At 42.9% G+C, this 25,465-nt stretch overlaps 1 protein-coding gene and 1 long non-coding RNA gene across 2 annotated transcripts; both read right to left on the bottom strand.

Annotated features, from left to right (window-relative positions):
• Window positions 1-1,286: 1,286 nt before the first annotated feature.
• On the bottom strand, window positions 1,287-5,689 carry tnfsf14 (TNF superfamily member 14). The gene is made up of 4 exons (XM_059983640.1): window positions 5,117-5,689; window positions 4,989-5,025; window positions 4,445-4,492; window positions 1,287-2,447 (listed from the first exon to the last, which is right to left on the bottom strand). Exons 1-4 carry the CDS (start codon window positions 5,357-5,359, stop codon window positions 2,044-2,046), a joined length of 732 nt encoding a protein of 243 aa, XP_059839623.1. The 5' UTR covers window positions 5,360-5,689; the 3' UTR covers window positions 1,287-2,043.
• A 6,872-nt stretch (window positions 5,690-12,561) lies between these two features.
• On the bottom strand, window positions 12,562-25,241 carry LOC132401616 (uncharacterized). Its single transcript, XR_009514634.1, has 3 exons — window positions 25,021-25,241; window positions 23,310-23,640; window positions 12,562-12,629 (listed from the first exon to the last, which is right to left on the bottom strand). It is a non-coding gene; the product is annotated as an uncharacterized LOC132401616 (long non-coding RNA).
• Between the last annotated feature and the right edge of the window lie 224 nt (window positions 25,242-25,465).

Genomic DNA, 25,465 nt, shown 5'->3' with positions numbered 1-25,465 from the left:
ATTCCATGTTCTATGCTCTGCACCCAGGTGCAGGACTGTGTCCTTGTTGGGGAAGTGGAAGTATATGGAAACTCCTCTTCCTATCATTTAGTTTGAACGCTGAACACTATTCATGCATGGCTGCTTGTGACAGTAATACAGAGCTTTGGCTTGACACATAGCTTACGGAACTAAATGATTCTATCTGCCGTGGGCGGCTTCTACTGTTTTAGTCATTTTCACTGCACTTTCACTAGGCTGCCATATACAGTAGTATTACTGTAGCTGCTCCAAACATGTCCTTCTATTCTCTCCACTGAACCATGTTCAGTCGTGTTTTGAAGACTGATATCCAATGATACATCTCTACCAAAGGAGGTGTAAGGCACTCCTTCCCTCACTGCCCTGCAGGTCATCCTTGGGTAAGGTGTAGCAACTGCTTAGCCCCCCAGTCAGAGCCATGTGAAGTCATGGGAGCAGATGGTGGATGTCAGAAGTCCTAGTTATGCGACCACTGACCCACTGACATCAGGCAGACAATCGCTGAAGAGAATTGATAATGGCTGGCATCACCCATCTTCTAAAGACACTGCCCAGAAGAAGGCAACGGCCAAACCATTTCTGTAGAAAAAATTGTCGAGAACAATCATTGTCAAGACCATAATCATCCATGTCATACAACATGGCAGATAATGACTGAATGATATCCAAGGGATTTACTGAGCAAGGAAGTTATGGATTATGACTGTGTATAGTTCCTTTGTTGTATGGCTTCAGCTGATGGATCTGTTCTGAATCTTTCCAATTTAGCACAATATCAGTGCCGCATAAACACAATGAAGCATGTTAAGTTGGGACAGTTTCTATAAGGCTAGTGCTGTGGACATTTCTGTCGTTACTGGAATGTGTAGAATCACCTGTAATAAGGTTACTTGTGTAAAAAAGTACAGATAAATTAGTTTTATGCTACAGTACTGCTGTTCTTAGCACCTGCTATGAATCCATTCTGTCAACTGTGCCTTCAGGACAGTTCATACAGTATTGTTGTTACTCAGCCATTGTTAGTTGTCGAGCACTTGTTATCCTCTTCCCCCAAAGGTCCTTCAACATGCTGGGACATTCGGTCTTCAGCTGACGGAGGACCGTGGTTCTCAATCACTCGGTTTATGTCCCTGTGTTTGACCTCAAACTCTTTGATCTGCAACACAGTTTGTTGCTTGGATTTGAGCCTTGATTGCTTGAATCAACTTTCACAGCATGGTACAAAGCACAAAGAAAACCATTCAGACATCTTTCCACTTTCCATTTTTATGTTATATTTTCAATTCATACTCATTTAATACACAGTTAATAATTCACAATGCCTTGCTAACATTGTTGTGGCCAATAAAATTAAACTTGCAGTGTTTCTTCTTTTCTTTATATAAGATTCCAATTCCAAATATGCAAATACATTCATATCTAAGCAAATGCTTGACAAGATAAAATTATCCAAATGCAATAAGTACTATATATCAATATCACATTACTATAAATGTTGTTTTCAAATGTATAACTTTTACCCTCACCCTCATCAATATACGAGGGATAATTGATAAGTTTGTGGCCTAAGGTAGAAGGAGATGAGTTATCAACTTCAAACTTTCCGGATAATCACTCAGAGTTGAACTACACAGGCATGTAATGAGAGCTGTATAACTCATCTCCTTCTACCTTAGGCCACAAACTTATCAAACAGCTTCTGGAGGCCCAAGCAGCCAACTTCTACAAAGATGGGATCCATATGCTCCATGACTGCTGGACTAAGTGTGTAAGTGTAGGACAGGACTATGTTGAAAAATAAATGTGCTAGGTTTTCCAAAATTGACTCCTTCTACCTTAGACCATGAACTTATCAATCACCCCTCGTATATTCAATCAGATTGCACTATATGTTTGACTAAGGCATAAGGGTTTAAACATTTTATTGTCAATATCATATGAAGAAAATAACTTAAAAGCTTACTCAGGTGCACAAACCTATGATCCATAGGCATAGGAAGAATTAAAAATAATCAGCAGAAACTAAAGCTTATGTAATCCAAAAAAAGTGTAAAACTGATCAAAATTGACTAATTTTGGATCTGACACTCTCACTAATATATGATCGCCTTTGATTAGCTTAAATATTCCTGTTTGAAAACTATTTCTTGACCACAAATTTTTCTTCTCAGGACAGTACAAGTTGCTCCTGACAGCCATTAGAGGAAGATCTTTCGGATAGCGATCGGTTCGCTTAAACACTTTCTGTTCCAGCACTGTGTCTGATTTACACTCTGTGCCTCGGAAGTAGATTTTGGAGTAAATTAAGAAGTAGCCATCTTCATTAATGACCAATGAACCTTCTTTGTAATGTAATCCACTTATGAAGGCATTGTCCTTCTTGGCCTCCCATAGGAGTGTACTCGAATTCCCGGCAGCGTACAGTCCTTCAAATAAGAGATTGCAAATAAAGTATTATGGGCAGAAAGCAAATAGGATATATTGTCATGAAAAATCGAAAGTGCATATCATATCACAAACAAGAGAAAATCTGCAAATGTTGGAAATCCAAGCAACATACACAAAATGCTGGAGGAATGGGCCAAAATGGGCCAAAACGTTGACTGCACTTTTATCCATAGATGCTGCCTGGTCTGCTGAGTTCCTATTTCCTAACAAAATTAATATGAAAATCGTTCTTTTCATCGGCATGCTTCATATGGTAAAATAAGAGGAATTGTGCTGTGTTCCTTCAATTTTACTGCTACTTTTACTTCATTAACTGTCCTTTTCCCCCTCTGTCTCATTTTAATAATGTTAAACTTGCTCTCCTTTATATAATTCTTTAGATTTGGTTTCTCACCTAAAACACACAAAACCTTCTATAGATGTACCGTTGAGACCATTGCGACTGGTTGCATCATCATCTGCTATGGGGGTGGGGGAGGGGGGCTACTGCGCAGGATTGAAGTAAGCTGCAGAAAGTTGTAACGTTAGTCAGCTTCATCATGGGGACTAGCCTCTGCAGTACCCAAGATATCTTCAAGGAGCAGCGTCTCAAGAAGGCAGCATCCATCATTAAGGACCCCACCATGCAGGATATACTCTCTTCTCATTACCGTCAGGAAGGAGGTACAGAAGCCCGAAGACTCACAGTCAGTGATCAAGAACAGCTTTTTCTTCTCTGCCATACAACTTCTAAATGAACATTGAACCCATGAATATTTTTAATTTTATTTAACCTGACTACATTTTTTATTTATTTCTGGTTTGGCTCTGCTTATTTTAATTTAAATATTTATTAAACATACATATAATTACTATAATTCAGTTTTTTCTATATTTATCATGTATTGCATTGTACTGCTGTTGCAAAGTTGACAAATTTCATGACATATACCAGTGATATTAAAGCTGACTTTGATGTGACAAGGCCTCTACCAATCTTAACACGGAAATGATTTTTTTTCCCTAAGAGGATGGACACAGTTTTGAGCAGGCAAACATAGCAGCCATTTTACAACACTGTGTCAGCAGGCAAACCGGGGATTAAAGAATAATCAGCTTTTTCTGGTTTGATTCTCCTTTGGTAGCCACCTCTATGGCATTTGAATCACCAGAATAGGTGACCAGAAACTTCGTTTGTCTCATCTGAAAATAGACGCCTCAGAATTACTTACCGAGAGACACCACTTCTCAGTGCTATACAATTTCCACCGTCAGAATGATAAGCTGAATCCCCTACACACCACTCCCATAATTTTACAGCCAAAAGGCACCTCCACTAATGATACAAATTTATTTCTGCCCCTTTATAGCTGGGATGTCATATTGCAACTGAACAAGACGTTGGTGAGACAACACTTCGAATTTTGGTCTCCCAGCTAAAAGACTCAGTAGAAGCTGGGCAAGGTGCAGAGATTTATGAGGACAGTATCAGAACTAGAGGACTTGAGTTATAAGGAGAGATTGGATAGACTGGGACATATTTGCCTGAAATATCGGAGGCTGAAAGGTGACCTTATTAAAACACATAAAATCACAAGAGGTCTAGATAAAATAGATGGTCAGAGCCTTTTTCTAAAACTAGAGGACATGGATTTAAGGTGAGGGGGGAAAGATTTAAAAGAAACTTGAGGAGAAACTTTTCAACATAAGGGTAATGGGTATGTGGTCAAGTTTCCAGAGGAAGTAACAAGCATTGGTAAAGACATTTAGACAGGTATGTGAATAGAAAAGAGTTTAGAGGGATTTTTGCCAAATACAGGAAAATGTGATTATCTCGGATAGACAACTGGGGCAGCAAGGACAATGTGGGCCTGTTTCTGTGTAGTATAACTATGATTCTTTCTTTTTAAATCTTCTTTGATTTAAACTTCCATGCGATATTTTATACTAAATTCTTTCCACCACCCCCAACCACGTGCTCAGGCAAGTCACTGACCTGTGAGGTGTGCAGCAACCGTGGCCTGCTTCTTAACTTCTGGAGCTCCTATAAAGAAATATAAGAGTTAAAGGCAGATGAATTCAAGCACATGTCTATAGAATCTCTATATTCTCAGTAAAAGAAAATCTCTTCTGGTGAGATAAAAAGATGGGGAGCAATTCAAATTAAAATCGAAAGTTACTTTCAATGTGAGTTTCATTCTCACATTGATTAAAATAAAAAGTGAATTAAATGCTCGGGCTGTTCCTGCTTCATTCATTTTGAAACTTGTCAATATTCATGTGTATAGTAACTGAACTACCTGTAGAGTCATGTTATATTTCTACACATTTTAAAATATTACTTTGTGTCCAAATCAGTTCACATTAGCTTTCTCCTTGTTGTATCTTGAAATGTGTGTGCATTATCAGGTTTTAAAAGTAATAAACTTATGGGTAACAGGTTTTCATAGGTCAACTTATTTGCTGCCAGACTTTGAAATAACAATACTTAGGTATGAAGTTCTGTTTAAATATGAAATTTAAAGCATGTTTCTACTCACCAATTATCTTTGCTTGTGAGCTTTTCTCGTCTTGATCCTGATGATAAAGAAGAAAAATATTGCATTCAAATTCTGGTTTTAAGTCAATTAAATTTGTCTTTCAGTTTTACAATAAAAGAAGAATGAACCTTTTGGATTTTCTTGAATTCCATTCTGAGCTCTATGATGTAGACTGTTCCAAGTACCAGACATGCCAATATTACTAATGTCAGGATCAGAATCATAGCAGTACACACTTTCTGCCAGTCCCTCGCTGACTTCTTTTGTCTTGGTATCTTCACTGCCGGGTCCATTGTGCCCACGGGATTACAAGAAACATTCAGGTTGCTCCCCACAGTATAAACATGGGATCGTTGGTAATCAGCTTCCATTGGCAGTTCCAAATCTAAAGTGCAGTTAGCAGCCTTCTATATCTGGCCCTTCTAATTCAGTATTCACGCATTAGACCAATGTCGAAAAATGCACTGGCTTGCTATCTCTCGTTGTGCAGCTGCTGTGTCAACCTATGTGGGAGTTTCTTTTACACAAAGCCCAATCAATTAGCAGGTCCACGCTTGGTCATCTTCCTCCTGAAGCAAATGGAAAGCTGCCAGGTAAGTTTCCATCCAGTGAAGATGACGCTGAGGTTCTAAATATTCCACCGGTTGCCTATAATTTTCGTTTTAAATAACTCAATCAAACCTACAATAGCAGAATTTCCAGACTGACTCTTAGGACCCCCGCCCCCCTCCGTCCCCACCACATATGAAACTTTTCACTCTGTCTGAAGTGAGAATGAACTGCAAAGACTATTTTTGTTACTTCCTGTAACCTCCTGCACGGCTTAATTAACTGGGTGATTTGCAACATTTCCTCTGCCAGACAACATAAAACATCCAGTGGATGTGAAGATTATCTCATGAGAAAGCAAACCTCCAAATATGAATGCAGTGATACTACGCGAATTTGCATTAGATCTGTGTTCATTTTGAAGTTAAGGCAGACAACGTACTTTACATTTTAGTTCCCCTCCAGTTATACCTGGATATTTCAAAAATTAATTAAAGGGATGATTTATGTCAACAACTTCTTCGCTATTGGAACATTCATTTGGCATGAGGGGGCCATGTCTTCTTCCATCAAGACAAAAACTTCCATTGCCAAGATCTCCTCTGATGTCAATGTATGAATGTGCAGGTTCACTTCTTACTCTCATGCAGCTAATCTGAAAGAAATGAGCTGTGGCTCATGGGTTGCAACAATAGATTGATTACATAATCTTGTCTGATACTTCAGGAGTAGGCTTTCCTGTAGCCTGTCCTCAACATCAGACATTATTCTGGTGTACCAACTGCTCTCAAATGATGGTGAAGAAGTGAAGTAGGTTTATCTCTGGCGTCATGACCAATACCTTTCCCTCAACCTACATTATAAAGCAAATTATCCAATTAACACCGGAAGTTTGCTGTGTGGAGATTCTGAAAGTGGCAGAAAAGCACTGCATTAATGCAATTCCTTTTTATTCACACCTAGCCAGGGGAATTTTTAAACAAGACTGCTCTATTTCATCGCTGAGCAACACACACACATGCTGGAGGAACTACAGAGGGAAATGGTCCACCAATGTTTTGGGCCAAGATTCTTCATCTGGAAAGGAGGAGATAGCCAGTATAAAGATCAGGAGCTGACAGGTCATAGGCGGTGGTAGGCAGATGAGAGAGGAAGAGAGAGAGGGATGAGACTGGGAATGATGTGAGAAATTGGATGATGACAGATGTAAGTGACAAAGGGCTGAAGAAGTCGGAATCTGATAGGAGCGGATTGTGGCACATGGATAAACGGAGCAACGTGGAAGTGATGGACAGATGGAGAAGAGGGGAGGAGAAAGATATAAGGTGAGGGGACCAGTTGGATCAGGAGTTAAAAGGGGGAAAGGGACAGAATTTCCATGCTGTGTAGCTCTTTGACTCTATGCAGAGTGGTCACCAGAAGTTAGAGAATTCGATGTTTATGCATCAGGTGGAATATGAAGCTTTCCTTGTAATATGTGTGTAGTTTTCACCTGACAAATGGAGGAGCTGGTGTAGGAATCCTTTCCATTTTAGCACAGGTTGAAAATGTTGCTAAAATATCTATGTTGCTCGTTAGTCCAGCTATCCTCAGCACACTGATTCTAGGGCAGAAGAAAAGTAAGTCTTAATATGAATCAAGGACAAGGAATTGTGCATTAGGACAATAATGCTTCACTTTCCCTGAGTCACAGTATCCTGACCGTTGTGCAGTATAAAGTGGGATAACTAACTGATAAGCACCCTGCTGGACAAAAAGCTGCAATGAGATGTGGCTGATGTGCATCTGGTTGGCTAATGTAAGCTGCTTCTGACAGTAGGTAAAATACAAGAGAGTAAGAAGGGAACGTTGGCGTATAGGTAAGAGAAAATGGATTGAAACCCATAAGAGCGGAGCAAGGACTGCTGGGAACCAACATTACACAATGGACAAAATAAACTTCTGTATTATAATCAATATCTCAGCAGTTAGTGTAAGTACATAATTGTCAGCATAGACCCAGTGGACTGAAGGGCCTGCTTCCAGTGGGCCATGCTTTATGACTTTAACATCATTGACACAATTTCAAGAAAAAGGACCTTCAATTTTGTGGAGATTGATGAAGCCTGGATTGGAAATATTTGACAGTTATTCAAGAAAAGGGACTTTCAAATATTAAATACATTAAATTCTTTCCAGTGGCTGACCAAAGAGTACCTAGAGATTTAAGATGATTGTCAAAAAAGGAGGATTTTGCTTGATTATTGAGTTACTTGGATTTGCTCTTTGGCTTTCAATGCTGGCCCACCATTTCACCTACCACAAGATCAATCTAACTCTTCCCTTCCACATAGTCCTCCATTTTCTTTCAACCACGTACCTATCTAAAAGCTTCCTAAATGCCCATAATTTGCCTCTACCACCATCTCTGCCAAGATATTCCATGCATCTACCACTTTTTGTTAAAAAAAAACTTACCCCTGATATCCCCCAAATACTTTCCTCCAAAATTATAAAATTACACCCCCTCATATTAGGCTATTGCATCCCTGGCGAAAAGGTGCTGACTGTCCACTCCATCTATGTCTCTTATCATCTCGTACAACCAAGTCACCTCTCATCCACCATTGCTCCAAAGAAAGAAGCCCTAGCTCATTTAACCTTTCCTCATAAAACATGCTCTCTAATCCAGACAGCATCCTAGTAAATTTCCTAAAGCTTCATCTTTCTTATAATGAGACAGCCAGAACTGAACACAATATTCCAAGTAAGGACTAACCAGAGTTTTATAAAAGTGAAATATTAGGTTCTCTAACAAATGACGCTGCTCTCTTCAACTGATCAATATGCTGTCTCCAGATGAGAACAAACATCATCTCCACTATGTTGGAGAGTGGTCCAGTTCTGTCCTTAATCTTTCGAAGATCATCTCTTTTGATCACCTCGGTCATCCCTCACTGGCATTGCTTGTTTAGGAGTGAAACACAGAATATTTTTCTTTGAGGAGCTTCCATTCGGGTCCCCAAACAGTCCTTCCAAGTGAGGCAACGTTCCACCTGTGAATCTGGAGGGGTTGTTTATTGTGTCTGGTGCTACCAATGTGGCCTCATCTGCATCAGTAAATTCGGGGAACTGATACATTGAGCACCTCAGCTCCATTAACCCTAAGCAGAGCTTACTAGTGGCCAAACAGTTTAATTCTGATTCCCATTCCAGTTCCAGCATGTTGGTCCATGGCCTCCTTTTATTGAGGCCACCCTCAGGGTGAAGGAGTAACACCTTATATTTCATCAGAGTGGCCATCAAACTGATGTCATGAATATTGACTTCTCCTTCCAGTAAAATGTTTTTCCCTCCCCCTCCCCTCTTCTTCTATTCCCCACTCTGGCCTTTTACCACTTCTCACCTACCTATCACTTCCTCCAGATCTCCTCCTCCTTCCCTTTCTGCTATGGTCCACTCTCCTCTCCTATCAGATTCCTTTTCACGAACTTTCTCACCCACTTAGCTTCACCTGTCATCTTCTACCTAGCCTCCTTCCCCTCCCCACTTTCTGTTATTCTGGCATCTTCCACCTTCCTTTTCAGTCCTGAAGAAGGGTCTCAGTCTGGAATTTAGATGCCGCCTGACCTATTGGAACACCAGTCCTTGCGAAGGGGGCTTTTCAACATATCAAAGATATGTAAAACTGTAGTAGAGGCGAATGGGAACACCTCTGCCCACTTTGTAGCCGAATCCACTGCTACCAAGAAATTTGTGCCGATGAATGGTCCGGCAAAATCCACAAGAATCACTTGCAGACCATTCCCAGAGATGGAGAGGCATCTTCTAGACTGTTGCCATCCCAATCAGTGCACAGCAAGCTGCTCGATCCCAGTCCACTAGAGCCAACACTTTCATTTTGACAACGCCGAGATGACCGACATATAGCTCCTCCAGCACTTTAGCTCTCAGCTTGCATGAATCACGGGGGCATTTGGATCTTCAAATCTCAACTCCATTTAACCTCATTTACAGATCCCTCAACACCCTCACTCAACAGATGACCGTCAGTCTCAGTCTGGAATGCTGCACCTCTGCTAGCATCAACGACAACAGCTTGCATCCATCTCTGCCGCCCTGAGGAAGGATCTCAGCCTGAAATGTCGACTGTTTGCTTTTTTTCCCTACCTGCTGCCTGGACTGTTGAGTTCCTCCAGCATTTTGTGTGTGTTGCTTTGGATTTCCAGTATCTACAGATTTTCTCTTGTTTGCATCTATATAGCATCACAGGTGTGATGAAGCATTCTAAGATGCTTCATGGGACTGTTATCAAACAAAACCTGATACTAATATGTGGAGAGAAATTAAGACAGGTGAAACTTCTTTAGAATTATTTTTGGGTTTCTACTATGTTTCCCATAAAATAATAAGTTGTTTCTTGATTTCCTCCTGACTGGAGGGTGTTAAATTAAATAGTGTAGAAACTGAATACCCTATAGCATTAGTCCTCTAACCTAAAGAGGTGACGCATCCAGCTGCCTGTCCCACCTTACCCTCCCAGCCACTCCCAGAGGCTGCACCTTCCCTCTTGGCTGTATATTGGGCCTCTGGCCTTCTTCTAGGCTCTTGATAACCTCTAGTTTCTTGCCTGGCTGCACCAGAGGACTTCAGCTTCTCACAGGACCAAACCAGAGAAAATCTGCAGAAGCTGGAAATCCAAGCAACACAAGCAAAATGTTGGAGGAACTCAGCAGGCCAGGCAGCATCTTCGGCAGGTCTGGAGAAAAAATGCTGAGGAACAGATTTGAAAGGTGGGGGTAAGGGAGTGGGGAAAACACTGGGCGATAGGTGAAACTTAGAGGGAGAGGGCATGAAGCAAACAGCTAGGAAGTTGATTGGTGAAAGAGACAGAAGGCCTTGGAAAAAAGAAAAAACCGGGGAAGGGGGGAAAATGAAATCCTCCCCCTCCCCATTTTCTTTCTTTCATGGCCTCATCAGGAAACCACAATCAGTGTGGGTCAGAAATGATATACCCCAGCTCACCAGCACAGCTCAAGTCCGCTAGGCTCACTCTACACCAATATCTGCATTGCTAGACACAGCACAAACACCATCTATAAGCTCACCTGTGCCACAACTGATTTCAGCAGAATCTCAGATGATGTGAGATGGATCATCTAGTTGAGTGTTATTGCAACAGCCTTGCACTCAACGGGTAAGTCGAGGGAACACAAGCCAGTCCTCATCAAGGGATCAGCGGTGGAAAGGTTGAGCAGTTTCATGTTCCTGTGTTGTCAACATCTCTGAAACTCTATCCTGGGCCCAACATATTAATGCAATTACACAGAAGGCATGACAGTGGCTATATTTCATTACGAATATGAGGAGACCTGGTATGTCACACTTAACCCATGACCACTAGTTGTAATCCCACCCAACCTCAGAGGAAAAAAAGCCTGCTTGCACTTACCCTATGTAAACCTCCCATAATTTTGCATATCTCTATCAAATCTCCCCTCAGCCTTCTGCATTCCAAGGAATAAAGTCCTAACTTATTCATTTTCCTTATAACTCAGGTCCTCCAGATCTGGCAACATCCTTGTAAATTTCCTCTGCACTCTTTAAACCTTGTTTACATCTTTCATGTAGGTAGGTGACTAAAACTGCACACAATGCTCCAAATTAGGCCTCATCAATGTCTTATACAATTTCAGCATAACGTCCCAACTCCTATAATCAATACTTTGATTTCAGAAGGTCAATGTGCCAAAGACTTTCTTTAGGACCCTCTCTACCTGTGACACCACTTTCAATGAATTATGAACCTGTATTCCCGGATCCCTTTGTTCTACCACACTCCTCCATGCCCTGCTGTTCACTAGGTAAAACCTACCCTGGTTGGTCCTATCAAAGTATAAAACCTCACAGTTGTCTGCATTAATTTCCATCTGCCATTTTTCTACCCATTTTTCCAGCTGGTCCAGATCCTGCTGCAAGCTCTGGTAGCCTTCCTCACTGTCCATTACACCCCCAATCTTGGTGTAGTCCTCAAATATGCTGATCCATTTAGCCATATTATCTTCTGGATCATTGATATAAATGACAAACAACAACAGACCCAGCACCGGTTCCTGCAGCACTCCACTAGCCACAGGCAACCATTTACTACCACACCTGACTTCTCCCACAAGGCCAAAGGTTAATCCAATTTACTCCCTCATTCTGAATACCGAGCAACTGAGCTTTCTTGAACAATGTTCTATCGGCTCCTTCACCTGCCAGAATACAGTCCCACTGATGCGTCTATTTTCCTGATTCTTTTTTAAAATACATTTATATGATTTGGATAGCCCTAGAAAGATCATATTTACTGCTGAAGAAGGAGGAGATGTCATATCTTCATTATCTCTTTAATCCATTCCTTTTTGCTGTTTTAAGCTATTAGGCTATTAGGCTATTTCGGAAGACAGTTACTTTAGCTTGGAGTCGCCTACAGGCCAGACAGGGTAAAGAGAGTAGATTTGTTTCTCTTGTGAACATTATTGAAGCAGGTAGAGCAGGAAGCCAATCCTCCATTGCTGAGACTCCATTTCCAAATGTAATTCCAGATTACCTAACTGAATTAATTTCACCAACTGTCATCAGGGATTGAACCAACTGATTGACAGGAAGCTCCTTAACCTCATTTACTGAATTCCATCAAAACCCGTCCAATTGAGAGAAAATTGGTTAAGACTCATAAGCTAGCTTTATGTTCTTTAATAGTTTTGTGCATTTATAAATACTATACAAATATCATCCTTTATTTTTTCCAGATGTTTCCATTTAACTTTAAGCATCACTTACATATAGTGTCCTTTAACTCAAGGTGATTTGGGACACTAGTAGTCAATTGGAATAGTCTATTCCTACATCAAGTCTATCCACAATTCCTTGCTAAAGTTTGCCTTGAATCTTTTTCCACAAATATTACACACCATGGTAATTCAATTGACACAATCCCCATTTACCTGTGCTACCTTAATGTTACCACCTTTTTCTTAATCTTACCTGCTTGCTGTGAGTCTGACATGATTCCCACTCAATCCCACATCAGTGAATTAGCCCAGTATCCTCTCACGGGAAGGCCTTCTGTTCATCAGCAAAGGAAAGCAACACACAATAGATTGCAGGTGAATTACAACTGAAAACTGAAAATGTTGAAAATATTCAGCCAGTCAGACAGCATATGTGGAAAGAGACACAGTTAATGTTTCAGTTCAAAAATCCTTCAGAAGACCTGGAAAGGAGAGAGAAATCTCCTCTACATCACCTGTAATGTAATCACATCATTGTTGTAATGTAGTGGTCAGAGCTGTGGTCTAATTAGTATTGTACTGTTCTAGACTAACCACCTTGTTCTTGAATTCTACAGCTCAGCTAATGAAATGGATAGCTTTTTGATTTGTCTTGCTACTTTCTAGTATCTGTGCACATACATTATAAGGTATCACTATTCTTCCACACTGTTCTATATTTTCCTGCTTCTCTCCTCTTTGCACCACCTCAGATGCATTACCTCACACTCTTATGGATTAAATTCAATTTTCCACTTTGTCTGCCCAATTGACAAAACAAACTATTTGCACCTCCAGTCCAATCATCCCCTCCTCATGTTGCCAATTTTTGCCACCTGTATTACTCAGCTTACTGTACGTAGTGGGTGGCAGGATGCAGATGCGTCTCTACCAATGGAGGTATAAGGTGCTCCTTCGCACTGCGAGCCTGTAGGTCACCCTTGGGCAAGGTTTAGAACCTGCTTAACTCCCTGATCAGGATCATGTGAAGCCCTGGGAGCAGGTGGTGGACGGTTGTATGAGTAGCTGATGTATATCGTGTTCTGGTTATGTGACTACTGGCACTAGGCAGATAACCTTTGAAGAGTATTGATAATGGCGGGGGTCAACCGTCTCGTAAAGACATTGCCCAGAAGAAGGCAATGGCAACGTACTTCTTTAAAGAAATATGCCAAAGACCATGATTGCCCATGTCATATGACACAGCACATAATGAAGATGATGACTGTAGAGGATGGTCTAAATGCAACAGAACATAAAAAGCAAGAAACTGCACTCTAAGCTCTAGGAAACTTTGCTGATAACACAATTCTAATCACAGTATCACCCATTAAGCTTTAAATTCCTGGGTGTCACTATCTTAGAGAACCCGTCCTGCACCCAGCAGATAAATATAATGGCACAAAAAGCACAACAGTGCCTCTACGTGTTCAGAAGTCCGCGGAGATTAGGCATATCATCAAAACTTTTGGTGGACTTCCACAAATGTGTGCTGACTGGCTGCATCACAGCCTGGTATGGAAACACCAACACCTTTGAGTGGAAAATCCTATAAAAGGCAGCGGATTCAGCCCAGTAATCATGGGTAAAACCCTCCCACCCATTGAACACATCTACATGAAACATTGCCGTAGAAAAGCAGCATCCGTCATCAAAGATCCCCACCACCCAGGCCGTGCTGTTTTCTCAGTGCCATCAGGTAGGAGGTACAAGTGCCCCAGGACACATACTATCAGGTTCAAGAACAATTACTATCCCTCAACCATCAGGCTCTTGGCTAGCTACACTCATTTAAGTACTCTTTTATCTTGTTATTTCATGCTCGCAATTTATTGGTATTTATTTATTTTCTGCATTTCGTGCAGTTTGTTTACAGTTAGTTCCTGATGTTTACATTTTACAGATCTTGTTTACAGTTGCTCAGCATGCCTGCAGAAAAAGGATTTCAGGGCTGTATGTGGTGACGTATATATACTCTGATCAGAAATTTTACTTTGAACTTTAACCACAGCTCCTTGCCACCTGCTAAGTTCAATCTGCTAGTCTTGCTTATATGGCCATTTACATATATCTTTTTACATTTTCATGCACTTTTTCTTACTCCATCACCATGTGTCTATCATAATCATTGCATATAATATCTAACTAAATACACATTTTGATTTCTTCCTCCCCAGAAAAATTAACAGTCACATCTTCCACAGCGTAAATGCCGCAGGCTTAATACTCCATAGCACTCACCTTTGTAGTTTCCATAAACTAACAACACAAGCTGAGAAGTGAATAAAACTGAAATTAATGCTAATATTTCTGAATGCCATTTTGTTTGATTTCCAACCTGATTTGCATAAACACAAGCTCATGTGAAAGGATCAGAATCACAGTAGCTTCACAACTGTTTAAAAAAGAAACCGATGCCTATCATTGAATGATTATAATTACTAGTCAATTCTAGGAACTGGTCATTGTTTGCAACATTTTTAATGTTGCAAGAGGATATTGTGTGGTCACTGCAACCAAAAAAGTGGATATTTTTAACACCTGCACTGGTAACTGAGCAGAAACAATACGTTTAAATGTCAGATAAAGTCAGACTGCAAGAGCAAGCGATCTGATAACCATTCTCACGCAAATACACCACAACCCTAACACTGGATTTCATCCTCTTTGGCATGTTAAACATGCCATCTTTCATCTTCTCCTTCCTCTTGGAATTAAGGCACCCGGTTCTGTGACCTCTGAGGTGCTCGATAAGACTATGGTTGGATTGCACATGGAACAGAAGTTGATTGACTTGGAGAGCAGCTTGGAAGGAAATGCCAGACTACCAACAAATGGGTCAGATGTTCTTACTTCTGCTCGGATACTCCTTGCCCATCTGAGTGTTCATGAGTAAGGGATTCTCATGAACTGATGGACATGTCATGTTCTTTCAAAGAAGCTTCTGTCCTGGCAAAAGGTCTCTGGCTATCCACTCAAGCTATGCCTCTTATCAGCTTCAGTCCAAATCTTAGGTGCTGTCAGTGTGGAGTTTGCATGTTTTTCTTGTTGGCCCCATAGGTTTCTTTCAGGAGAGAGGCAATGGGATGAGGCAAGAATGGGGCTACCAGGAGAGGCTGAGTGAAGGAATAGGAAGGCTGCAGGGTAACAGAGAACAGCAAAGTGAAGAAATTAATGAAGTTAAATTAAAAGTTACGCAATTCATTGTAGGTGAAGTGAAGTGAACATTCGGTCTGAGGGGCTGAATGGCCTACACCTGCACATATTGTCTATTGTCGTGTGCAATTAAGTTTTCATTCATCTTTGCATCTGAGCACAAATGTTGCTGCAGCTTCAGCAGCCTTACTTCTGTTTATTCAGTTCCTCAGAAGTCATTGAGCAGCCAGAAATCTCTCTGAAGTCAAGAAGATCCGCTGCTCTTTGTTTCCACAGATGGCAGCCAGTCACTAGGGTGGAAACCACAGTGCTCTGAAATAAACCTAAACTTCAAGCAGATTGTGCCGTGGAACCACCTCTTCAGAAGCATTGAAAGTGGAAAAAGAGAACCTGCAGATGTTTCAAACTAACCAAGCAGGTCACAGCAGTGTTCGTGGGGTGAGAAAGGCAAGTAATGTTTCAGGTTAATAAGCTCTCATCAGAACTGTGTGATCTATTAGGAGAGGGATGATCAAGCAGTTTGTACCCACAGAATTATTATGGTAGTTTCAGAGTTAAAGGTAGAAAGCTGGACATTGGAAGTGACTTCATAGAGTTTTAAGATTACAGAGTTGTCAAAACACAAATAAAAACACCATTCAGATCACTGAGTCTACATTCCCCATAGAGCCTTGCCATCAGTCCCACAACCTGCAAATTATTGGTCCCGATCCATTGTGAATACTCTAATGACCAGTCTGCATCCAGTTGCCGTTGCCTGCAATATAATAGTCCACGGATCCCTCCTCACCTCAGCACAGGTATGGGTTTTTGAGAGATTCCACTTGTGAAGATGTAAGTGCAGAAAACTGGGAAAGCACTCAGCAGGTCAGGCAGCATCCCTGGAGTAAAAACCAGAGTTAATGTTTCAGATCACTGACCAAATAGGTTAAGTCCTTTCTCCAACCTCCTCCTAACTCTCGTCATGTCTTCATCCTGTTCTTGCGAATGACTTCCTTCTATCTCAACTCTGTACTCGTGGAATTACTAACTTCCCAACTTCCTTTTCTCATTGTTAAATTCCTCCTCACCTATAGATCCAATCTCATCCCCTCTGTCCTTCAAAACTATTATCCTGTCTCTATTTTCTCTCCAATATTAACATTGCCACAGAGTCGTTGAGGCATATAGCACAGAAAGACCATTCAGCCCATCTTTTCCATGCCAGCCATCAAGCACCCATCTACACTAATCTCATTGATCAACAGTTGATCAGTAGCCTTCTGTGGCTAGAGTTTCAACTACTCATCTAGACAGTTCATAAATACAAGACACACCCAACCGCTTCAGTTTCCGGAACTCAGATGCTCTAACTCTCTGAAGCATGGCTAGCTGGCATGGCCCCTTTAAAGGTTCAGAACGGTCCAGCTAATTGGAATCATGTTTTGGACACTGAGAATAGTGTGCTTAAAGAGCACCTGAATGGCGATTTGGCACTCAATCGTAAGCCTAACCAGTAATATAATCGAGTGTTTGTTTTGTGCTCATTTCTCAATTCTGTCTGATACTGTGTCTCGATTCCTGCTTCAGATTCTCCAGCATTTGGGAACAAACCATCCCGGCTAAGGACTCTTACCACAGTACAACTGCCATGTATCAGAGTCTGTCATCCACTGTGACCAGCTACAGCGAGAGAGTTTCCAGACAGCCTAGAGATTCACAAACTCCAGGTAGCCGTTTGTCAGCTTTCACAAGAAGGAAGTCAGAGATGCTCGGAAGAGCCAGACGGTCAGTTTGCAGACTCAGTACCTCTTCCAACCCCAGAGAGATTCAATAGTGACCTGGGTTCTTGTTGCAGCTTCCTCATCCAATGCGCATTGGTGTTTGAACTCCAGCAGATCCAGTTCCCTTTGGAACCCGAGAAAGAGGTCTTCATTATCTCTCTTCTGACTGTAAGAGCCCTAGCCTAGGCCACCGAGCATTGGGAACATGGGTCACAGGTTTGCTCGGATTTGGAGGAATTCATGGCCACCTTGTGGAAAATGTTCCATTGCACCACCAGAGCCAGCCAAGCCTCAGACCACCTGATGAAGACTCAACAGGGTAGAAGGTCAGCGACCAACTATGTGATCGAATATCGGACCTTAGCCCAGTACAGTGGCTGGAAGGGGGAGGCCTTGGCAACTATACTGTCATGGTCTCTGAGATGGACTGAAGGATGCCCTCGACTTGGGAGAACCAACAGAGAACAAAGGTTCTGGTCCGCCAGTCTATTCATCTCAATAATCACCTGGCAGAGTGAAAGTGGGACTACTTCAGGAGGTTGAAGAAAGCAGATCCGAGCCTGGTCCCAACACATCATTGTTCCACTCCTCAACCTCGGACCGTGACCAGCCCATCTTCTGCTCAACATCCTGATGAACTTACGTAGGTTGGCTCTCCACCAATAAGAGGTCCCGACATTGGAGTCAAGGCTGCTGTTACTACTGCGGGGAAGCAGGTCACCTGCGGGTCGAATATCCCAGGCTGAAACCATCAGGAAAGCTGCTAAGACCATCCAGTGCCAGGAGGACTGTGAAGGTAGCAGCCACTCCCACGGATTTTAATTTCGTGCTAAAGGCTGCGTTCACCTAGGGTAAGAACCCAAGGCAGGTGAAGGTTTTTTGTGGACTCTGGGGCAGCAGGTAAGTTTCTGGACTTAAGAATGACCCATTGGCTCAACATACCATGGCAAGAGTTGAGCTAGTCCATTCCCACACTGTCTTGGACAGCTACTCGCTGAGTACCAGGCAATTCCAGCAGCAGACTGTGGTTTTGCAGATAAGGATAGTAGAAAGATTAATTTCTACTTTATTGACTGTCTACTCACACCTCTGATCCTTGGGCACCCAGCATAACCCATCTGTGGACTGGGGGGAGGGGAGAATCATTGCTTGGTCCAATCGTTGTAAGAGGGTTTGTTGGCGGAGTTGTGCTCTGACCCCCAGACTCCTCTGAAACCAGTGACCAACAAGAAGGTGGCCTTCAGTCTGAGGTAACCTAACCTGAGGCATCCTAGAGACTAGTCCTGTCCTCAAGGACAGACAAGCTGGACCTGGCCAACAGAACTGTGCGTCAGGACCTAGAGAGAGGGACTCTGGAAAACCTGCAGCTAAGCTGAAGGGATCCAGGCGCCAGGTCTCGAGGAAAGGAAAGACTCCTATCACAGATCTTTGAAGCCTATCCCGGTGGGGAGGTAACAAGGGCCATCTGTAATGCCTTGCTGTTCTCGCCTGAGGATACAGATGGGGATTTGGACTCTGATTTGGCCGTTGTTTTGCAAATGATTTCTGTGAACCTAGGGAGGGGACTCAGGTCCATCAAACCATTCCTGCCACCTAAGATGCCTCAGGAGATGTCCTCGAAGGAATGTCCAGAGGAGATAGCAACACCCAAACCCATTAAGATCCTTTCCATCTACAGGGATCGGGAGGAGGTCTTCAACAAGGGAAAGGCCTCGACTCTTCCACCACACTGACCCTACAACTGTGCTATAGACCTGCTGCCAGGTATTTGTTGATTGCATGCCCTCTCAGGCCGGAAGCAAAGCACAATGAAAGGGTAAATAAAGGAAGTTTCTTGCCTTGGGTACATTCTGCCCGCCACCTCACCAGCCAGCGCTGGCTTCATCTTTGTACGAAAGAAAGATGGGAGCCTGCAGTCAAGCTTTGATTATGGGGAATTAAGCTGCATAACAACCATGAATTGTTACCCCCTTCAACTCATGAATATAGCTTTCAAGATACTCCAAGGAGAGAGATGAAGGTGGAAACCTCACACATCAGAGTGAGTGCAGTGATGTCTCAACTATCACCTTTACAGTAAATTGCACCAGTGTGCCCTCTTCTCCAGGCAGCCATCCCCAGCTGAGAGAAACTATGGCATTGGCAATCGGGAGCTTCTTGTGGTTCAGTTAGCTTTGGAAGAATACTGTCACTGGCTAGAGAAGACCAAGAGCCCTTTTATCGTTTGGACTGACCATAGAACCTGGCTTATATTCAGGAGTCCAAGAGGCAGATTTCCAGGTAGGCCAGGTGGGCTTCGTTCTTTAACTGCTTTACTTTCATCCTGGCCTATCGACAGGGGTCAAAGAACCTGAAGCCATTCGCCTTGTCCCATCAGTTTGACCAACCGGAATGAGAGGAGTGACCTACTACCATTTGCCCCAAGCCAAATTGGTAGCATCAGTTCATTGGGGAATCGACACCGTTGTTCACAAGGCCCAAGTGCAAGGGGAGATTCCTGAGAATAGTTCCCCAGGTCAGCTGGTTGTCCCAAGTTCTGTCCAGTCCCAGGTGTTCTAACGGGGACATTCACTGAGAATGACCACTCACCCAGGGAATGCCAAGACCCTTGAGAGGAGGTATTGGTGGCGCGAAATGACAAAAGAGGTCCAGCCAGCATGTCCAGGCATGCAAGGTGTGAGCCCAAGACAAGGAACCCTGAACCCAACCCCCTACCTGTTCCAGAAAGACCATGGGCGCATGTCTCCATAGACTTAGTCACAGTCTTCCTCCATCCAAGGGAAAGACTGTCATCCTGGTAGTTGTCAATTGGTTTTCAAAAGCTTGCCTTGCAGAGGCTACCAACTGCAGTGAAGATGGCCAAAATTCTCCTGGATCAGGCCTTCAGGACCCATGGATCCCCAGTGAACATTGTCCCGGATTGTGGTCCACAATCCACATCACATTTCTGGAAGGTATTCCGCATGCTATTTGGAACAACAGCAAGTTTTTCCCTAGGGTTTCACCGGCAGTCCAATGGCTGCAGATCAAACATGATTTAGATTGCACCCTGAGATACCTAGCCTCAGAAAGACTTGATGTGCAGTTCAACCATTTGACGTGGGCAGAAGTTGCCCACAACACCTTATAGCATTCAGCAGACAGGATGTCACTGTCCCAGTACCAGTTTGGTTATACTCTGCCAATCTTTCCAGAACGGAAGGCTGAGGTTGGGGTCTCTGCGGCAGAAGATTTCATCCAATCTGCAAGCAAAAGTAGATTAGGGCAAGAAAGATTTTGCTGGCATCAGCCTGGAAGGTGGAAATTAAGGCAAATGGAGGAAGAAGCCAGGGTGCCAAAAGGTCTGACTGTCCACTCATGATTTGCCTCTCCAGGTGGAGTCTAGAAAGTTCCCATCCAAGTTCACCAGACCCTTCAGAGTCCTGAGGAAGTAAACCCGGTGGCTTACAACTTGCAGCTCTCCAAGGCTCTGAAGATCAATCCCACCTTCCAAATCTCTAAATTAAAACCTGTCTGCACCTTGCCCTTGACCCCATTGCCACCCAGGTTTATCAATGGGGAACAGGTCTTCACAGTGAGAAGGCATTTGGACACGTACTGTTTGGGGTGTTCGGTAATACCTCATGGACTCGGATTCGGACCCCAGGAGAGATGCTGGGTGCCTGAAGGAGCTACCTCGGATCCGGCTCTCATCCACGACTATCATCACTGTCTCTCCAAACAGCCAAGGCTGTCAGGAGTCAGCCAAAGAGGAAGGGATCCTGTTATCAGTCGTGTCCAACCACGTCAGCTTCTGGGATTTAGACGCTCTAATTCTCCAGAATATGGATAGCTGGTGCAGCCCCTTTACGGTGCGGGATGGTCCCACTAAGTGGCAGTCATGTTTTAGGCATAAAGAATTGAGTATTTAAAGAGCATCTGACCCGAGGTTTGCTGTTCAGTCGTAAGCCTACTAGTGATTTTGTCTAGAGTCTGTTTTGTGCTCAGTTTCCGATCCAGTGCTTTGATCCTTGCTTCAGATGCTCCAGCATTTGGGTCCAAACCATCCTGTCACACATCGCGGGAGCACCTCCTCAGGCAAGTGCATTCGAGATTCTAACCTCTTTCCGTGAAAAACTAAAGGTGCTGCAAATGGCACCATCTCATTGACCCCAAACAGCCTTTTTCCGTGCTGCAAAAATTCTTTAATCTTAGATCCTTCCTAAACTTCTTTTCCATTACCCTAAACCGCTGCCATGCAGTGTCAGACCTCTCTGCTATGGAGAAACAGCTCCTACTATCTACACAACACTACCCACTCTCCCAGATGTCCCCCCCCCCACCCCGTTCCAGGGAAAACAAACTAAGCCACTTTCCAAATTCACATGCATCTCTCCTGAACCCGGTGTTTTTATCTTCGCCATCAACGCTCTTCACCTCCCAGTACTGAACTGATTGACCAGAGAGCTGTGTGGTGGTGAGACCAAGAGTTCATAGAACATTACAGCACAGAAACAGGCCTTTTGGCCCTTCTTGGCTGAGCCGAACCATTTTTCTGCCTAGTCCCACTGACCTGCACCTGGCCCATATCCCTCCATACATCTCTCATCCATGTACCTGTCCAAGTTTTTCTTAAATGTTAAAAGTGATCCCGCATTTACCAATTCATCTGACAGCTCATTTCACACTCCCACCACTCTCTGTGTGAAGAAGTCCCCCCACAATGTTCCCTTTAAACTTCTCCCCCTTCACCCTTAACCCATGTCATCTGGTATTTTTCTCCCCTAGCCTCAGTGGAAAAAGCCTGCTTGCATTTACTCTATCTATACCCATCATAATTTTATATACCTCTATCAAGTCTCCCCTCATTTTTCTACACTCCAGGGAATAAAGTCCTAACCTATTCAACCTTTCTCTGTAACTCAGTTTCTCAAGTCCCGGCAACATCCTTGTAAACCTTCTCTGCAAACTTTCAACCTTATTAATATCCTTCCTGTAATTACGTAACCAAAACTGCTCACAATACTCCAAATTCAGCCTCACCAATGCCTTATAAAGCCTTACAATAACATTCCAATTCTTATACTCAGTACTTTGATTTATAAAGGCCAATGTACTAAAAGCTCTCTTCACTACCCTATCTACCCGTGACGCCACTTTTAGGGAATTTTGTGTCTGTATTCCTAGATCCCTCTGTTCTACTGCACTCCTCAGTGCCCTACCATTTACCTTGTATGTTCTGCCTTGGATTTTCCTTCCAAAGTGCAATACCTCACACTTGTCTGCATTAAACTCCATCTGCCATTTTTCAGCCCATTTTTCCAGCTGGTCCCGCTCCTTCTGCAAGCTTTGAAAACTTTCCTCACTGTCCACTACACCTCCAATCTTTGTATCATCGGCAAATTCAGGCCCAAAGACCTTGATGTTAACTTTTCAAGGTGAATGGGTTAGTAGGTTAATTAGTCATAATGGTGTGATGGGTGGTGCGAGCTCGTTGGGACAGAAGTGCTAGTTTCTGTGCTCTAAATAAAAATAAAAATACAAGTAATCAGTTGCCTTGTGTGAGTGGTTGCAATGAATGAATAGATAGTCAAATGTCACCCTCAGCTGCTGCTTAGCTCACCACACCCGTCATTCACCAACCAACATCCTTTATCAAATAAGATTCCCACCTAGCAAATATACGCTTCAGTCCAAGCCCAGGCTCTTACTGTGGTGCTGTTGCAAGCCTTACACCAAGGTCACTCATTTGTCACACAGTGCCAGAAATACAACCACGAGAGCCACTTCCCCCAAGCAGACTCCTTGCCTCAAACCAGTACACACCTCGTCTGCTTTTTGCAGGGCACGCTCCACCCAGTGGGAGAAAGGCACCTTTGCTTATACCACCCTTCGGAGAGAGGACAAGGACGCCCGTTTTGGAAAGGGCATGGCCAATTGAGGGGCAGAGTCAATGCAGAGGAACGGAGGTAAACTAACTTGTGAGGAGGGTGTCACTAGGCAGCTCTCGAGTCATCAGGACATAGGAGGCTACAGACAGACCAAGAGGCAGCCAGCGATGAGAATGGTCTTCTTACCTGTCCATGGTGAAGATCTGAAAGGAGAATGGAGCAAGCTGGTGGTAAGAAGGGGCGAAGGCAAGAGGTGCAGGCTCACATCATCTGCAGCTTCCAAATCAAGGGCACGGGACATCAGAAGAAGGGCTGGGTCTGACACTACTCTAAGCTCCAAACCTCTCGATCCCGCCACTGGTCACAGGATGGTGCCTCTGAACTCCCATCAGCCACTGGGCTGAACCTCGGCTTTACCACAGTCGTGAGTAGACTTCAGGGTCAAAGTCATACAGCACAGAACCACGTCCTTTGGCCCAAATGATCCGTGCTGATCTGCTGAATCAGACTGCCCACCCTGGGAATAAAAGTTAAATACTCTGTTTATTTTCTTTACTTCACATGATCATAACTAATTCCATTAACTGTTACTTTGTTTTAATAAAATACATAATGATTCTTATTTTTTAATTGTTTTCATGTAACTTAAAATCTACTGATACTGATTGTCAAACATTTAAAAACAATTCAAAGGCTTCTGACAGCAGTAGGTTGTTAGGTCATTGGAGTGGGCAAGATTTGGATGGAGGGTCATTGGTCTGAAACATTAACTTCATTTCTCTCTCCATAGGTGCTACCTGACATGCTGAGTATCCCCTACATTTTCTGTTTTTGTAAGTTAACTATGGTTTATTTATTTAAAGTGCGCAGAACTACAGTTGGTGCTTAAGATGTTCTTGAGAGAATGAGTTTCCTTGAAATGATGCAATGGCCTGGACAAGCAACATGGTAAAAACTCCAATAATTCACTTTTAAGTTGTTCAGAAACTCTGGTGGTTTAGCACGTGGCTCACTGGGTGCTGATTCCCAGAGTCTGTCTAACTCACTGGGACCCTCGCTCCCACGCTCCCTCTTTGCCACTCTCACCCCACTCTAATCAGGAAGGAGACTACATAGCAGCCAAGCCAGGATCACAAGATTCAAAAACAGTTACTTTCCCCAAGCAGTAAGGCTGATCAACACTTCCACCCCCAACCACCACTTTATTGTTTCCTGTCAGTCACATTATATACAGACACTCCTGTGCCCAGCATTACTTTATGGTCATACAATAAACCTATATATATATAAGCTATCTTATGTATTTACATTTATTATGTTTTTGATTATTATTGTGTTCTTTATTTTATTGCTTTTCTTGTGCTGCATCAGATCTTACTTACTGTCAACTACGTTGCTGCCATTTAGGGCAACAATGGAGGTCCTCCATTTTTGACAGCGATCAGAGCTTCCTTCATCATGTCAGTAGCTCTGTCTTGCTTTTCACTGCTGTCAGTCCTGGGTGGAGACTCAGGAATACCAACAGGATTCTTCATTGCTGTTTCCATAATAGTCATGTCTTACGAGTCAGGGTTGTTAGTGCTGAGCTGGTCCGCCGAACCTGGAGGACCAGTCTGGCCTCTGCCCTTTGACCTGTTTGGTGTTGGTGACCAAAAGCTAACAAAGAAAGCTCTGACCCCAGCCAACATAGCTCTCTGGGTCATTGAGGCACACAAGCCTCCAAACCACAAAGTTGTCCTTTTGGAGGTGCATCATATCAGCAGTAACATTTATTTCATTTTCCTTTACACTTGTGTACCGGAAATGACATAAAAACAATCTTGCACATTTGGACTCTGATTCCTGTGCTCTCTTTACACTCATCAAATTCTATTTCGTCCATGCTCTTGAAACTTACCTGGAAACTGGAAATTAGAAAAAGCTTTACATTACTGTACTGAGCAACATCTTTTAAAAAAAAGTGAATTAAACATTAAATAAAATTATATCCAATGGTCTGAAAAATCTGCCTGTCCGGCACCACCAAAATTCTGAGCATTCTGGATTAAATTATTTCTGTTCTGCAATATGCATAACGAAAGGAAATAGCAATTGTCTGCTTAACACCTTTGAGTATAGTTTCTTTTACACTAGATCTGTCTGCTGCTCCAGGTCCATGTAAAGGTCACTTGGTGACAGAGCAGCCTCTGACTGGTTGACTGCAAAATGATTGCTGATTGGCTGCTGTAAAGACAAAGTGGAACGTGGGATAGGAAATTAGGCCATGAAATATACCATCGTGGCTGGAGAGGTACTTAGCAAAATAGAGCCTTCCTCCTGTAGTAAAGGAGGAGCAGTGCATG

The sequence above is a fragment of the Hypanus sabinus genome, chromosome 11 (genome assembly GCF_030144855.1).
Source record: "Hypanus sabinus isolate sHypSab1 chromosome 11, sHypSab1.hap1, whole genome shotgun sequence".
NCBI lineage: Eukaryota > Metazoa > Chordata > Chondrichthyes > Myliobatiformes > Dasyatidae > Hypanus > Hypanus sabinus.
This window is presented reverse-complemented; position numbering and strand designations above follow the sequence as displayed.